We start from the raw sequence: 15,258 nt of genomic DNA, 5'->3' as shown, positions 1-15,258 counted from the left end.
GAGCAAGACCCCATCTAAAAAGAAGAAAGGAAGAAGAAGAAGGAGGAGGAGGAGGAGGAGGAGGAGGAGGAGGAGGAGGAGGGGGAGGAGGAATAGGAAGAGGAGGAGGAGGACGAGGAGAAGAAAATATCATAGGCCAGGTGGCTTAAACAGCAGAAATTTACTTCCGACAATTCTAGAGGCTGGAAGTTTGGGATCAGGGTGCCGCCATGGTCTGGTTCTGGTAAGAACCCCATCACTGGATTACAGGCACCTGTCTTCTTGATACGCCCTCACATGGCCTTTCCCCATTGCCTGTGTGCACAGGGAAGGAGAGAGCGAGCCCTGTCTCTCCTCTTCTTAATAAGTCCACCCATTTTATCAGATTACAACTCCATCCTTATGACCCCTTTTTGAGACAGTCTCACTCTGTCACCCAGGCTGGAGTGTGGTGGCGCAATCTTGGCTCACTGCAACCTCTGCCTCCAGGGTTCAAGGGATTCTCTTGCTTCAGCCTCCCAAGAAGCTGGGACTACAGGAGTGTGCCACCTCACTGGGCTAATTTTTGTATTTTTAATAGAGATGAAGTTTCACCATGTTGGTCCAGCCTGGTCCTGAACTCCTAACCTCAAGTGATCCGCCCACCTCAGCCTCCCAAAGTGCTGGGATCACAGGCATGAGCCACCTCACGAGGCCCCTTTTCATCTTTATTACCTCCTGAAATCCCTATCTCCAAGTACAATACAGTCACATTGCAGGTGAGGGCTTTACCTTACAAACTGTGGAGGGTGGAGTTCAGTCCCTAGCACATATAATCCTGCAATGCCACTCCTGGGGATACAGCCAAAAGAACTGACAACAAAGCCTGGAAGAGATATTTGTACACCCATACTCATAATAGCACTATTCACGAGGACCAACAGGTAGAAGCAACTCAAGGGTCCATTGACAGATGAACAGGTAACAAAATGTGGAATATACGTACGGTGGAAGTATGACACAGCCGCAACGTGGGGAAACCTTGAGGATGTTATGCTCAGTGAAATAAGCCAGGCACCAAACGGCAAACACCGCATGCTTCCACTTATAGGAGGAGGCTCACAGTCGTAATCCCAGCACTTTGGGAGGCCGAGGTGCATGGATCACTTAAGGTCGGGAGTTCAAGACCAGCCTGGCCAACATGGTGAAACCCCCGTCTCTACTAAACATACAAAAATTAGCCGGGTGTGGTGGCTCACACTTGTAGTCCCAGCTACTCAGGAAGCTGAGGCAAGAGAATCACTTGAACCTGGGCGAAGGAGGTTCAGCCCTAAATAGGAAGAGAATCCTGACACAGTCACAACATGGGGAAACCTTGAGGAAGTTATGCTCAGTGAAATAAGCTGGGCACAAAGAGGCAAACACTGCATGCTTCCGCTTATAGGAGGAACTGGGCTAGTCAGGTTCTTAGAGACAGAAAGTAGGACGGTGGGTGCTACCAGCAGGAGGGAGGGAAAACAAACGTTCTTGATTAAAGGGTACAGTTTCAGTTTTGCAAGATGAAAAAGTACTGAAGATTGGTTGTGAAACAATGTGTATATACTTAACACTTAGCTTAGATAAAATGGAGATGGTAAATTTTATGGTATGCATTTTTACTGCAATAAAAAACGGTAACAATAAATAAAAATAAATTATCTGGAAATGTCTCCAGCATTAGAACCAGGGACCAAAATAACCACTAGGGGGCGTTCTACACACATGTTCGCATTTCATTTCTCACACCTGCCTGCTGGACTCAGGCAGTGGTTTTGTAGAGATGGGAAAAGGACTAGGGTTCCTCTCTCCTTTCTGGCGCCCCTCCCCCAGGTGGACCAGCTCTGCATAAGCAACACACACACACACACACACACACACACACACACACCCCTCTCCGCACTCCCTCCAAACTTCCACCACATCCCAGGACACACTAACTCTAAGCCCCGTTCTTTCTCTGGATTCCTTCCCTCCGTGCTGGAGACACAGTGAGTCCCAGATCAAGTGCTCCCACCTGACCTGGCTGCCCACAGGCCTTCTGGGTGGCCCAGGGGCTGGGGAAGAGGGGAGAGGAGGCAAGGACCCACCCACTCACACTATGGAGGAGAGAAACTGTGGTCCCCAAACACAAAAGGACACCACAATGGAAACAGATCAGATACCTCATATTCCAGGTGTAAGAGCTCCGAGGTCAGCCAGACCTGGGGTTTTCAGGCTCAGCTGCTCACTGTGTATGCCATAACCTCTGCTGCCTCAGTTTCCCCACCTGTAAAATCTGTAGTAACGCCTGTCAGGGTTGGGAGATTGAAAGAGCATAATAAGGCCAGGCACGGTGCCTCATGGCTGTAATCCCAGCACTTTGGGAGGCCGAGGTGGGTGGACCACTTAAGGTCAGGAGTTTGAGAGCAGCCCGGCCAACATGCGGAAACCCCGTCTCTGCTAAACAAACACAAATTAGCTGGGCAAGGTGGCTTACACCTGTAGTCCCAGCTACTCAGGAAGCTAAGACAAGAGAATCACTTGAACCTGGGCGGAGGAGGTTGCAGCGAGCTGAGATCGTGCCACTGTACTCCAGCCTAAGTGACGGAACGAGACTCTGTCTCAAAAAAAAAAAAAAAAAGAAAGAAAAAGAAAAAAAGAGGGAAGAGCATAATAAAATCCCTGATACCTAGAAATCACTCCATGAATGGGCTAATTACTATTCCATGCCCTTGTCTGATGCTGGCCTGGGTCCCCTTCCATCTCCTGGGGCTTTCTACTGTGAGAGCACCCACCCTCCAGTTTGCACTTTCTCTTAAGAAATCTTTCTTGAAGAAACTCACACCATGATCTTCTGGCCACAGGGTGAGTGATTTGGCCAGATAGGACTCACCGGCTTACCTGTAATAGAAACCCAATTAAATCACCTCAAGGAAACTGGGGTGCCTCATGCAGCCCAAGGAAAAGTTGAATAGCCAGTTGCTGAGAAGAGCAGATTCAGGATTCGAACCCCTTGGAGAATGCAGGAAACATTCTCCCTCTCTTCTCTCCCATGTCTCCATCTCTTTCCCTCCCTATGCCTGCTTCTGACGTGGCTGCCTTCACTTCCTCCAGCCAGCTGACCTCTCCGTCATCCCTACAGCACGTCAAAGACTCTCCTACCTAGCAGCCTTTGCACCTGCTGTGCCCTCTACCCGGTGCCCTCTTCCTCAGATCTCCCCTTATTCGCTACTCTCTCCTTCAAGTCATGGCTCAGATGTCACCTGGGTAGTACCTTCCCTGACCAGCTGATTAAAGTTGCAACCCCAGTCTGGACAACATGGCCAAACCCATCTCTACGAAATATACAAAAATTAGCTGGGTGTGGTAGTGCACACCGGGAGGCTGAGATGGGAAGGTCAATTGAGCAAGTGAGGTTGAGGCTGCAGTGGGTTGTGATGGTGGCTCTGCACTCCGACCTGGGCAACAGAGCAAGACTTTGTCTTAAAAAAAGAAAAACTGGCAGCCATATCCCCACCCTGTGCATGATCTGGATGATCTAGCCCCTCCCTGCTTACTCACTTATTTCTTTAATCTTGGTCCACAAAAAAGGCGGAGTGGGGGAGGTTAATAATACTCTCATCAGCTTTTAATTAATTAATTTAAAGAATGGCTAGGCAGAGTGCTCACACCTGTAATCCCAGCACTTTGGGAGGCCAAGGCAGGAGGACCACTTGAGCCCAGGAGTACAAGACCAGCCTGGGCAACAAAGTAAGACCCTGTCTCTACAAAAATGAAATAAAATAAGCAGGTATGGTGGTGCATGTCCGTAGCCCCAGCTGAGGCAGGAGAACTGCTCGCGCCCAGGAGTTGGGAGGCTACACCTGTAGTCCCAGCTACTCAGGAAGCTGAGGCAAGAGAATCGCTTGAACCTGGGCGGAGGAGGTTGCAGTGAGCCGAGATCGCGCCACTGCATCACACCACACACTGAAGCCTGAGCAATAGAGCGAGACCCTGTCGCTTAAAAAAGAAGAAGAATGTAATAAACACCTATGTAACCGCTACCCAGAACAAAAGCTAGGATCTTGACAGTGACTCACATCTTAACCGCATGGTCCCCCAACCCCGGCGCCACATTCCCCTCTTCACCCTCATCCTAAATCCTGTATTTATTCTTCCTTTGTTTCCCTTTCATGGTTTATTATCGCATATGTGTGCCTATAATTTTAGTTGCCTTTGACTTTATAAAAAGGGAATCATGTTTATGTAACAGGACATTTGTCATTGGATGTTCTATTTCGAAGACCCATCCCTATGTCAGTGTGTGGTTGCATAGTTCCCTCATGCTGCGTGCCGTGTAATATTTCATCGTGGGAATTAAACCACAGTTTATTCATTTGCTGTCTCGCAGATGGGCACTTGGGTTATTTCCCAGCTTTGACCACTGTGAACAGAGCTGCTATAAACATCCTTCTATGGGACTCCTGCTGTGAATGGGCAAGAATTTCTCCAAGGTGCAAAGTCCAGAGCAGAATTGGTGGACCATCATGGGGTGTGTATGTGCTTAACTGTCAGAGATAAAGCCGGGCTGTTTTCCAACATGATTGCACCAAGTCACGTCCCCACCAGTAATGTCTAAGAGGGCTTAATTTTTCTCCACTGCACTTACATTACATGATGCACTCTATATGTATGTATTTACTTTCTCTCTCCTCCCACCTAGAATGTCAGCTCTAGGAGAGCAAGCATTTTGTGTGTTTTATTCATCATTGTATCATTAGTGTCTAGAATGGTGTCTGGCACATAGCAGGTGCTCAGTAAACATCGTCCAATTAGATGAATAAATGGATGACTCCAAATGGTCCCTAAGAGTTCACAATATCACATATGACCAGCCCAACTACCTAGAGATGGGTTGACTCAACCATCTCTCAGTTTTAATCCCTTAAATCCAGGGAAAGAATCATTGGCCAAAACCTACAGATACCTGGACTGCCCCCGCAACCTCAGCCAACTACATCAGTTTCTGAGGGTGGGAATTGGACCTGGGTAACTTTAAAGCACTCTGCAGGAGAGTCTCATGTGAAGCCAGGGTGGGACCCAGTGCTCTGGGGTAGGGAGGGCGTTCATCTTACCATCTTGCCCATAGATGCTCAAGCTGCTTTCAACTCCAGCTGTATGTGAATTTCAGAGCAAGACCCTGGAATGAATCTGTGCTCACCTGGAACCAGCCTCTGCCTGGTGATGGGGAGAGGCTGCTCCCAGGAGCCATCACCTGGACATGTGGCTGTAAGAGCAGCGGCCATCCTAACCTGGTGCCTGCAGACCCTCCTCGCTGAGCAGGGCCAGCTGTGCATGTCACCCCTCTGAGGCTCCAATTCCATCGCCCATTCTCAGCAGGCAGCAAAAGACCTTTCACCACTCCTACCCCACCAGTGTCCTGCAGGCCCAGGAAACACTCTGACTTCCAGGGTGTTCAGTCCCATTTCAGTCCCCAGAGACACCCAAACAGTCCTTCTCACTCTGTTTCCTGTTTTCCACTTAAACTTTTTCTCAACTGCTGAAGGGAGGGTCACAGCTGGTCTGCACAGAAGAATGTAGAAGGTTGGAGAGAAGGGCTCAGAAAAGCCCAACTCACTCAGCTCCAGGGGCTGGGGACAGGGATGGCGTGTGTCTCCCAGGGCTCATACCCTAAATGCACATGACCTTAATGAGGTCTTCAGTGTCCCCTTCCAGACTCTCCCTGTACCTAGACCAGGGCTGTACATACAGCAGGCACTCAATAAAGTCTAACTAATTCCAGGCTCTTTCCAACACAAATCAAATCACATCAAATCTTCAGTAACTCCCCATGACTCAGGATAAAATCGCAAACCCATACTGGGTCTTCCAAGTCCCTGCATGGTATCTCTGCCTCATCTGGTCTCAGACTCACCCCTGTCCTATCTCAGTGGTTACTCAGTCTCCTTTCTGTGGCTGTAACACACCAAGTGCTTTCCTGCCTCTGGGCCTTTGCATCCCTAGTCCTTCTGATTTAATCATTCCCCCTCCTACCCCATTCAGCCACATTAAGACCGATGGATCTTTCAGGAAGTAGCTGAAACATCACCTCCTCTGAGAAGCCCTCCCTGATTTTTTAGACCTGATAGGACTCCTGTTAGATGTCCTCATGATATCGTGAACTTTTCCTTCATGGTCTTTGAAAAAGTTTGGAATTACACTTTGTGTGATTCTTTGATTTATGTATGACTTTCTCACTAGACTCTGAGACCCAGGAGGGCAGGGACCATGCTGCTTGGGTTACCTCTGTATCTCAGCACATAGCCCAGTGCCTGGCACATAGGAGGGCATCTGGCATTTTCTGGATGGATGGATGGATGCATGGATGAATAAATAAATAAGTGAATAGATGAAGGAAGGAGGGGAGAAAGGGAGGAAGGTGAGAAATTTCATACTTGAATGTAAGGATGAATGGATGAATAAGTGGATGGATGGATGATGGGAGGGTGGGTGGATGAGTGAATGAATAGATGGGTGGGTGGGTGGGTGGGTGGATGAGTGGGATGATGGATGGAGGATGGGTGGATAGGTGGGTGGGTGGGTGGGTGGGTGGATGAATGGATAGTGGATGGCAGAACAAAAAAAATGAGTTCATCTCCTTCTGCCATCTTTCTGAGCTGCTATAACGGTGGATATGACCGTCCTGGCCAATGTTCTCCATAGCATCGACATGCTGAGAAGAGAAGCAAACACCAGGTTGTTTCAGGGTGCGCTCCAAAATTGCTACTTTCTAAGTGTGATGATGAAGCTTAGTTATATCAGTGGATTTGAAATCATCAGTGATCACAGAGCTAGAAAAGTCACTGTGGACCTCACAGGCAGGTTAAACAGTGTAAGTGACAAGTCCCAGTTTGATGTGCAACTCAAAGATCTAGAAAACTGGTGCCCCATCACCTCTGGTTTCATCATCCTGACAACCTCAGCTGGTATCAGGGACCATAAAGAACCAAGACAAAAATACATACGAGGGAAAATCTTGGGATTGTTTTTCTAGGGATGTAATAAATTCATATAAATAAAATGCCTCAATGGACCAAAAAGAAAGAGTTCACGATTGATTGCTTTTGTTCTATTGACTTCCCCGTTGGCATCTGAGCCATCCCTCCAGTGAGGTGTGAAGAGTAGTAAATATTATATAAGTGCCTGGCACAAAATAGGCACTCAGTAAATAGCCCCCTTACGTAATGGGCACCAGCCACACCATGCCAGGATGAATATGATGGATATCTCACTCTCACAGGGACAGATTTCGTTTAAGAGGCCAATTGTGATACAGGGTATAATGTCAAGGTATGGGCAAAGGAACACAGAGGAAGATGGAGTGAATTCAGGAAAGGCTTCCCGAAGGAGGTGACATTTAGTCAGACCTTAAATAGAATTCAACGAGAAGTCCAGAGATTTGAGTTCTTCTTTCCAATTTGCTGCTAAATCACCATGCGACCTTGGGCCATCTCTTCTCCACTGTGGAGTCCCCAGATCCTTCTGTAACATAACGTAGTTGAGCATCTCTTCTGAACCTGTGCAGTCACAGTCTCCTCTGAGAAGGATCTGCTGACAGCCAGAGCCCTTTTCCCAGACACACAAGACACACAACGCCTAGACACTCAAGTTTACCTGTAATGGGAGGGGGGGACTTCATGGACCCCAGAAGGCCATCCATGGATCCTAGGCTAAAATCCCGGAAGTCAGTGATCCTGTGGGAGTACTGTCACTGCAGACGTGGCCCTGCCCTACGCAGAGCTTTTCTCTTCAGTCTGCAGCAAGCAAGGGAAAGCAAGCAGAATCATTGACCCAATCTGAAAAAGCCCATCCAACACTGGGCTGCAGGTCAGAGCCAGGGCCTGAGAGAACCAGAGCTGGGCTCTGGGAAAGCACCCCTGAGCAGCCTGCCTCTGACCCTGCCTAGTGTATCCCCATCTGCCCAGGTAGGCAGGGCGTGGGCTGCTCTGGACAGGCACCCAGTCAGGCCACTGACCCCCGTCCACCACCCAGGCCTGAGTTCCTGGACACATCCTTCATCTTCCCCAATCTAAACACCCACAGGCCCAGGGTGGTCCACCTCCCTCCCAGCCGATGTGTGTCTTAGCTGCATCCAGCTTGCCTAGGAGGGAGGGACTGACCCTCTCGTTAACACTTGAGCTGCTGCCGTTTCCAGCCTTCCCGTCCATCCAACCAACGCTCACTCATTTATTGAGCACCAGCTGTTTGCAGGTGGCTGTGAATGACATGGCAGAGGGCCTGCCCTTGTCTTCCTCCAGGGTCTCCACCTCCTGGCCAGGGTCCCCTCCCCTGGTCCCACCCCTCTCACCTGGAGCAGGTGGGTGCTTTGGGGGAACTGAGTACTGGCAGGAGATTCAGATCAAGGTTGGTGTGTGGGCACTGCTCTAAGCTTCTGTGATCCTGGGCCTGGGTCTTACTCTCTCTGGCCTCAGTCTCCTTATCTGTACTCTTCAGATTCCACGGTTCCATCTGAGTCTGAATCAGGCCTTCTCAGCACCCTCCCGCCCCCAGGAATAGTCAGAGGAGGAAAGGAGGCTAGCTCTGAATGCTTCAAGATCTTTCTTTAGACATTCTCTGGATCTTTTTCATTCATTCAAGCATTTACTGAGCACCTAGTCAGTGCCAGGCCCTGGACTGGGCGACTGGAAATAAAGATGACAAAGATTCAAGCCGGCGACTCCTAAGCACGCCACTCCCTGCCTCACTCCCTGCTTGAGATCAGAAGGCCCCTTGGGGACTCGGGAGGGCCTGGCCGAGGATTTGGGGCGCCCCGGGACTCGCGTGTCAGCGCCGGTGGCGCTCAGGGCCGCGATCTGTCTCCTCCCCTTCCTCCTCCTCCGCCCCCTCCCCTCTCCCTCCCCGAGCACCGCCGAGGCCGCCTCCCACCCGCGGGATCCCAGCGGCCGCCAGCCGGCTCCTGCGTCCGTCCATCGGCTGGGCAGTCTGTCCACGCGCGGAAAGCTCGGCGCGGCGGCCGAGGGGCCTGGGAGGGAACGGGCGCGGAGGCGGGACCGCGGCTCCCTCCCACTCCGGGGGGAGCCCAGGAGGCGGCGGTGCTGGAGCGCGAGCCGGAGCCGGAGCCGAGTAGAGGCGGTGAGAGCGCGGGTGCTTAGGGACCCCACCCCCGGCTCCCGCCGGGGACCCGCGCGCGGCTCGGGGACGTCTGGGCTGGGGAAGAGGGGCTGCTACCCCCAGGGCGGGAGGCAGCGACGATCCAGCTCCTGGCTTCGCCCCCTACGCGACGCGACCCCCGAGGGGCCCTGGGCCGCGCCTGCAGCGCCGCGCATCCCCGAGCTTCCCCGCGCATCCCCGTTCACCCGGCATCCCCCTGGCACGGCGCGGGCCCCCGGGAAAGGGAAGGCTCGGGGAGCCAAGGCGGGCGCCCCCCAGTCTGACAGTCTAGGAAAACTGCGCCCCCGGCCCCAACCCTCCCTCCAGGCCTGCCCCAAGGGAACCCAGGAGGGGCGACCCCGTACGCCCCTCTTGCTGTCCCCCTTCGGTTCCCCATTGTTCTCAGCCGAATGCTCTCCTGGGAAGGGGGGAGGGGGTGCTGCTCTCTCCTCTTAAAGGGCCCTCTCCCCTCTTGTCTCCTGGCAGGTCGCGAGCACGAGTGGGGTGGGGCGTGCCCACGGGCCCCCGCCCCCCTCGTCCCCCTCGTCCCCCCGCCCAGCTCCGGAGCCGCAGTCCAGGCGCACCGCCCAGGGGTCCGCGCCGCACCCCTCCTCGTGCGTTCTGAGGCCACCCAGGCCTTCCAGGACACCGTGGAGAGGGAACAAGGGGGCAGGGACGCCCCCTTCGGCAGGAGCCGTCGGAAAAGGGGGCCCGGACCCGAGGGAGGCCAGCAGCCCCACTGAAACCAGGCGCAGGGTCTGGGACGCAGTTGGGAGTGCAGAGGGCTGGCTGAGAGCCGCAGGAGCAGCAGGCTGGGGCCCAGGCCTCCTGGGTGACAGGCCCTGTCTGGCGGGGAAGAAGGACCAGAGACAGGGAAGAAGAGGCTGGACCTAGAACAGGGGCGGCTGCCTCACTCCCTACCCGAGCCAGCCGAAGGGGCCAAGGACTTTATAGCTGTTTCCTCCGACACTTGCTTTCCAGGGCAGCAGCCTTTATCTGAGAAGGCTCTGCAGGGAAGGGGTCTTTGCAGCCTGGATGGCCTCCCCACATTCCTGTAACGGGGGCCTCTAGGCCTCAGAGAGAACCCAGAGTTAGAAAGGAGGCCAGACGGTCCTTGCTGTCCACCTGGGGAGAGAGGAAGTTGCCACCTGCTCCCAGGCCCAGGAGGAGCTGGGCCTGCAATCGTGGGGGACCTGGCCCCTGAGGCAGTGGCGGCCATGTCACGGCCAGGCCACGGTGGGCTGATGCCTGTGAACGGCCTGGGCTTCCCACCACAGAACGTGGCCCGGGTGGTGGTGTGGGAGTGGCTGAGTGAGCACAGCCGCTGGCGGCCCTACACGGCCACCGTGTGCCACCACATCGAGAATGTGCTGAAGGAGGACGCTCGTGGTTCGGTGGTCCTGGGGCAGGTGGACGCCCAGCTTGTGCCCTACATCATCGACCTGCAGTCTATGCACCAGTTTCGCCAGGACACAGGTGAGCAGACTCCCCACCCACCCCAAGCCACCCGCCCTACTGCGCCACTGCCATTGCCACCACCACCGCCACCACTACCTTGCAGCATGGGATGCTGAAAATCCCAGTAAATCTGCTGATCCCAAATCCCTTCCCCATCCCCCTGCCCCACCTCCAGAAAAACAGGGCAGTCTACTGGTCCAGTTTAAGACTTGGATTCCAATACAGCCTCTGAGTATGTTGCAGGGCCTTGGGTGAGTTGCAGCATGTCTCTGAACCTCAGTTTCCTCATCTGCAAAATGGGTAGATCAATATCTCTCACAGCTGAGTGAGGATTAAACAAAATTGTGGTCACTGAATACAGAACCTAGAAGAGCACCGGCACACGATTGTAGAATACGGGCTCTACATGAGTTCCTCGTTTGATTTTTTCCAAGAATCACAGGCAGTAAGTCTTATTACTGTTGTATTATTATTCGTCCCATTTTACAGATGAAGAAACTGAGTATCCAAGAAGCTGAGTGATTTAAACTCAAAGCTGGGATTTAAACTGGGGTGGTTGAATTCCAGAACCAAAGCTCTTAACTGGTATACTATACTGGCTCCAAGTGTCAGTTTTGGGGGTAGGGTCGTGCTGGTGGTAATTAATTGGGGGTGGGGGGCGTTTGTGGTGTTGGTGGGGTGGGGTGGCAATGATGGAGGGGACAGTGTTAGCGGTCGTGTGGGGGTGACTCAGTGATAGTGTTGATGGTGGTGGGGTCTGGGTGATAACGGAGGGATGGTGGTGATATGGCAGTATCGGTGGCGATGTCAGTGATAGCGTTAATCATGGAATTCGTTGGTGTTGGTGACATTGATAGTTGTTCGGTGGTGCTGCTGGAAGTGATGTGATGGGTGGTGATGATGGAGAAAATGATGTTGGTGGCAGTCTTGGTGGCCAGGTGGTGTGGCTGATAGCCCTGTGTGTGGATGTTGCTCAGTGGTATTGGTGATTCTATTGGGGTTAAAATGATGGTGATGTTGATGGTTGCGTTGGTGGTGATGTGATGAGTGATGATGGTGATAAAATCGAGGAGGTCCCACTCTCAGGCCTACTCTCTTTTGTTCCAGAGATTTGCCATTGTTGGGGATCTCTCCTTGAGTCATTACCTGGTGGCATCTGTGACAAGCTCAGTGGGCAGTGGGGAGTGGTGGGGTCCTGCCTTGTAGAAGCAGACTAGAAATCCTTGGCATGTTTGACCCCCAAGGACCAGCTGATGGGGTTTGGGGAAGTTCCAGCGAATCCCTGGATGACAGAACCACACATAATAACCTCAGGGTAGTAGGATGCTCTCCTCTCTAGAGCTGTGCCAAGCAATATGGTAGCCACCAACCACATGTGGCTACTTAAATTGACATTAATTAAAACTAAGTAAAATGTAAAATCCAGGTCCTCAGTTGCACTAGCCACACTTCAAGTGCTCACGGCCACACGTGTCTCATGGCACCTTGTGGGCCAGTGTAGATCCAGAACGTTGGATCATGCGTAAACTTCTACTGGATTGTTTTAGTTAGAAAGGCTGGCCTCTTTTCTAACTAGCACAGTCCAGTAGAATTTTCTGCACAGATTGAACTTTCTAATAGTCCAGAACATTGCTTGGTACCCACAGAGCGCTTACCAAGTCTAGAAACACAGGTGAGTTAATAACAAATGGCTTATTGATGGCACAGATTAGCACATCTGTGCTTCCACGACTCCAGGCACTGACCACCATCACTGGCGGTGCCAATCGTTCATGCATTCCATCATGTGATTATTTATTGATCTCTGCTGTGTGTCACTTTCTGTGTTAAGCACTGGGGTACAGAAGGAAGCAAGACGGGGCATCAGTCTTCTGCTGGAGGACCTACACTGAAGGTCCCCATGTGGTCAGGGAGCAAGCAACCATATCACCACACAGTTAATCAGTTGCAGGTGTGACGGCATGAACTAAGCCTGGCCCAGAAGTACTCAGGGAGGGCTAGCCTGAGAAAGTGATGTTTGAACAGGGATCTGAAGAATGAGTGAGGGCGCCAGTGTCCTGGGCAGAGGGCACAGCCAGTGCAAAGGCCCTGGGGTCGAAAGGAGCAGAGGACATTTAAGTCCATTCTGTTTGGGATGCATGTCCCACCAAGGGGAAGATGGTACAAGATGCAGCTGGACAAGGACCAGATGTACAGGCCTGGACAGCCATGCAAAGGACCTTGAATTTGATCCAGAGAGTAGAAGTCATCATTAGTTCCATGTGCCCATTCTTCCAGAGGGACACCAAGGCAGTCCCTGATGGAGGAATGGAAAGCATGGCACATCGCCTGCCCCTTTTTGCTTTCTCCTAGGGGTAGAGGGCAGGGCTGTGAGAGCAGAAGTGGGCGGGGTCACTCCTTGCTAGGAGGTCTGGTGTTCTGCAGGTTCAGAGCTAATGCTGGGTGTAGATCTTCCAGGACCTAGCTGGGTTGGGGATGGGTGGTGGGGTCCTTAGAAGAAGGGACAGACTCCCCCCAAGGCTGTCAAGCTGGCAACTTTGCCTTTGATCCTCTTATCTTTGGGGGACCCCTGTTTCTATTCCCAGCATCCCCTTATGTTCCCGAGTCCTAAGACTTTCATGCTCCCCCTTCATCAGGCCCTGTTCTCTCAATAGCACCCCTTTTATGGTTCAGCCTCACCGGATACCCAGAAGCTCAGCTCCGGCCACTTCCCCTCTCCCCCTCCCCAGAGCAGTTCACTCCACACCTGCCCCCTGTTTGCCGGAAAATGGAAAAAAAAAAACACTCATTCCTCAACAGACTCCTGGGAGCCTGCCAGGAACCCCCTCCCACCCCCACCAGAGAGGGAGGGAGGCCTGGAAACCTACTATGGTTGGCAGGAGACCTCAGCTGCTTGGGAATCTGCTGGAGAGTGGAACAAGAGGCCTCCTCACCAGACATGTGAGGGTTTCTCCCGCACTTTACCCAGGAGCAAAACATTGTCAAGAAAGGACGTCTTGTCCTCACAAGTAATGGACTGGGGAAGAGCCTTGACTGGCCGGGAGCAGACCTAAGGGCCAACGGTGTGACCTCAGGCCTCTCCAGGTCTCGGTTTCCACATCCATGAACTGGGTGAGAGCATCACATCTCCAGCAGGGTTGTTAGATTGACAAAGAGAATTCAGCTGATTTTATCCCACAAACATCAGCTAATTCTCTACTGTGCACCTAGCACGTGCTCACCGCTATGGGTACAAAAGAGACAAAAAAGAGATCTTAAATCTTTGGGGTTTTTTATTGTTGTTTGTTTTTTGAGAGTGTCTCACTCTGTCTTCCAGGCTGGAGTGCAGTGGCGCAATCTCAGCTCAGTGCAACCTCTGCCTCCCGGGTGTAAGTGATTCTTGTGCCTCAGCCACTTGAGTAGCTGGGATTACAGGCACGATACCACATACCACGCCTGGCTAATTTTTGTGCTTTTAGTAAAGACAGGGTTTCACCATGTTGGCCAGGCTGGTGTTGAACTCCTAGCCTCAAGTGATCCACCCGCCTCAGCCTCCCAAAGTGCCTGGATTACAAGCATGAGCCACTATGCCCAGCGGTAAATCTCGAAAAGATTATATTTCATACACACACACACACACACACACACACACTCCAACATAATGCAGTAAAACCCAAAACTCACGTGTATGTGCTGAAATGAACACAAGCTTCTATCTAGATTTTCTAATTGCACAATTCTTGATATGTTCATTGAAGCTGAGCTTGAATTTTGAGGGGAGACTGCCCTGCCTTTGCTGGTTTCCTGATGCGGAAGCTGGCTGAGTTTTTCTGATAGAGTCAGATAATAAATCTTTCAAGCTTTGTGGGACTCGCAGTCTCTGTTCTAACTATTCAACTCTATGTAGCAGGAAAGCAGCACGGGCGACGTGTAGGCAAAAGAGTGTGGCTGCGTTCTAATCAAACTAGTTGTGGACACAGACATTTGAATTCCATATTTTTTTCACAGGTCATGAAATATTCTTTTTCTCCCCAACCGTTTACAAATGTAGAAGCCATTCTTAGTTCCGGAGCTGCACAGTAGCAGATGGCCAGTGGATTTGACCTGTGTGCTGCAGGTCACCGACCCTCACACATTCTTCACTTGAGCATGAGATAAGACTGTGCTGGTGCCACAGAACACCCCACATGGCTTCTACACGCCTCGTGGTGTGTACCAAGGTACACATGCGTGTGCATACACACACACAGCGCCGGCCTGCTCACACAATGCTGACACACAAATGCCCTGTCTATGTGCCTCTCATGCAGTGCAGCTGGCGGAAGAACGCCCAGGTGTCAGGCTGGGGCCACAGGGGAGAGGCCAGGCTCTGGCCCCACAGGGGCTGCTGTTTGTTCAGCCGTTGCCCTCTCACCTCTCCCCTGCTGGGCTGTTTTCTCTGCTCCCTGCAGGGGGTGAGGTTCCCTTTGAAGCCCTCCAGGTCCAGAGCCCAGAATCTGGCCTGGAAACTAGAGCCCCTCCATGGGGAAGCCTGAGGCTGTGACCCTGAGCTGGATGATGTTAGATCCACAAAGGTGGTGTCCCGGGCAGAGGGCTGGAGGGAGAGTCAGAGCTGGGCGCAGGATGGGTGGCTTGCTTATTTCGCAGTACTGAACCAAGTGCTCGGTTTCCCTCAAAACTTTCTTTCTTCATTTC

At 52.2% G+C, this 15,258-nt stretch overlaps 1 protein-coding gene across 1 annotated transcript in view; it reads left to right on the top strand.

Annotated features, from left to right (window-relative positions):
- Positions 1-9,612: 9,612 nt before the first annotated feature.
- The window catches only part of DTX1 (deltex E3 ubiquitin ligase 1), a 40,054-nt gene continuing 34,408 nt past the window's right edge, over positions 9,613-15,258 (top strand). Inside the window, exon 1 of the mRNA XM_021675507.2 lies at positions 9,613-10,602. Coding sequence (XP_021531182.2) covers positions 10,344-10,602 — 259 coding nt within the window. The 5' untranslated portion in view covers positions 9,613-10,343. The remainder of the gene's footprint in view (positions 10,603-15,258) is intronic.

The sequence above is a fragment of the Aotus nancymaae genome, unplaced genomic scaffold (assembly GCF_030222135.1).
Source record: "Aotus nancymaae isolate 86718 unplaced genomic scaffold, 86718_ANA_hifiasm-v0.15.2.pri h1tg000021l, whole genome shotgun sequence".
In the NCBI taxonomy this organism is placed as follows: Eukaryota; Metazoa; Chordata; class Mammalia; order Primates; family Aotidae; genus Aotus; species Aotus nancymaae.
The sequence above is the reverse complement of the archived record's forward strand: the minus strand, read 5'-3'. Positions and strand labels throughout refer to the sequence as shown.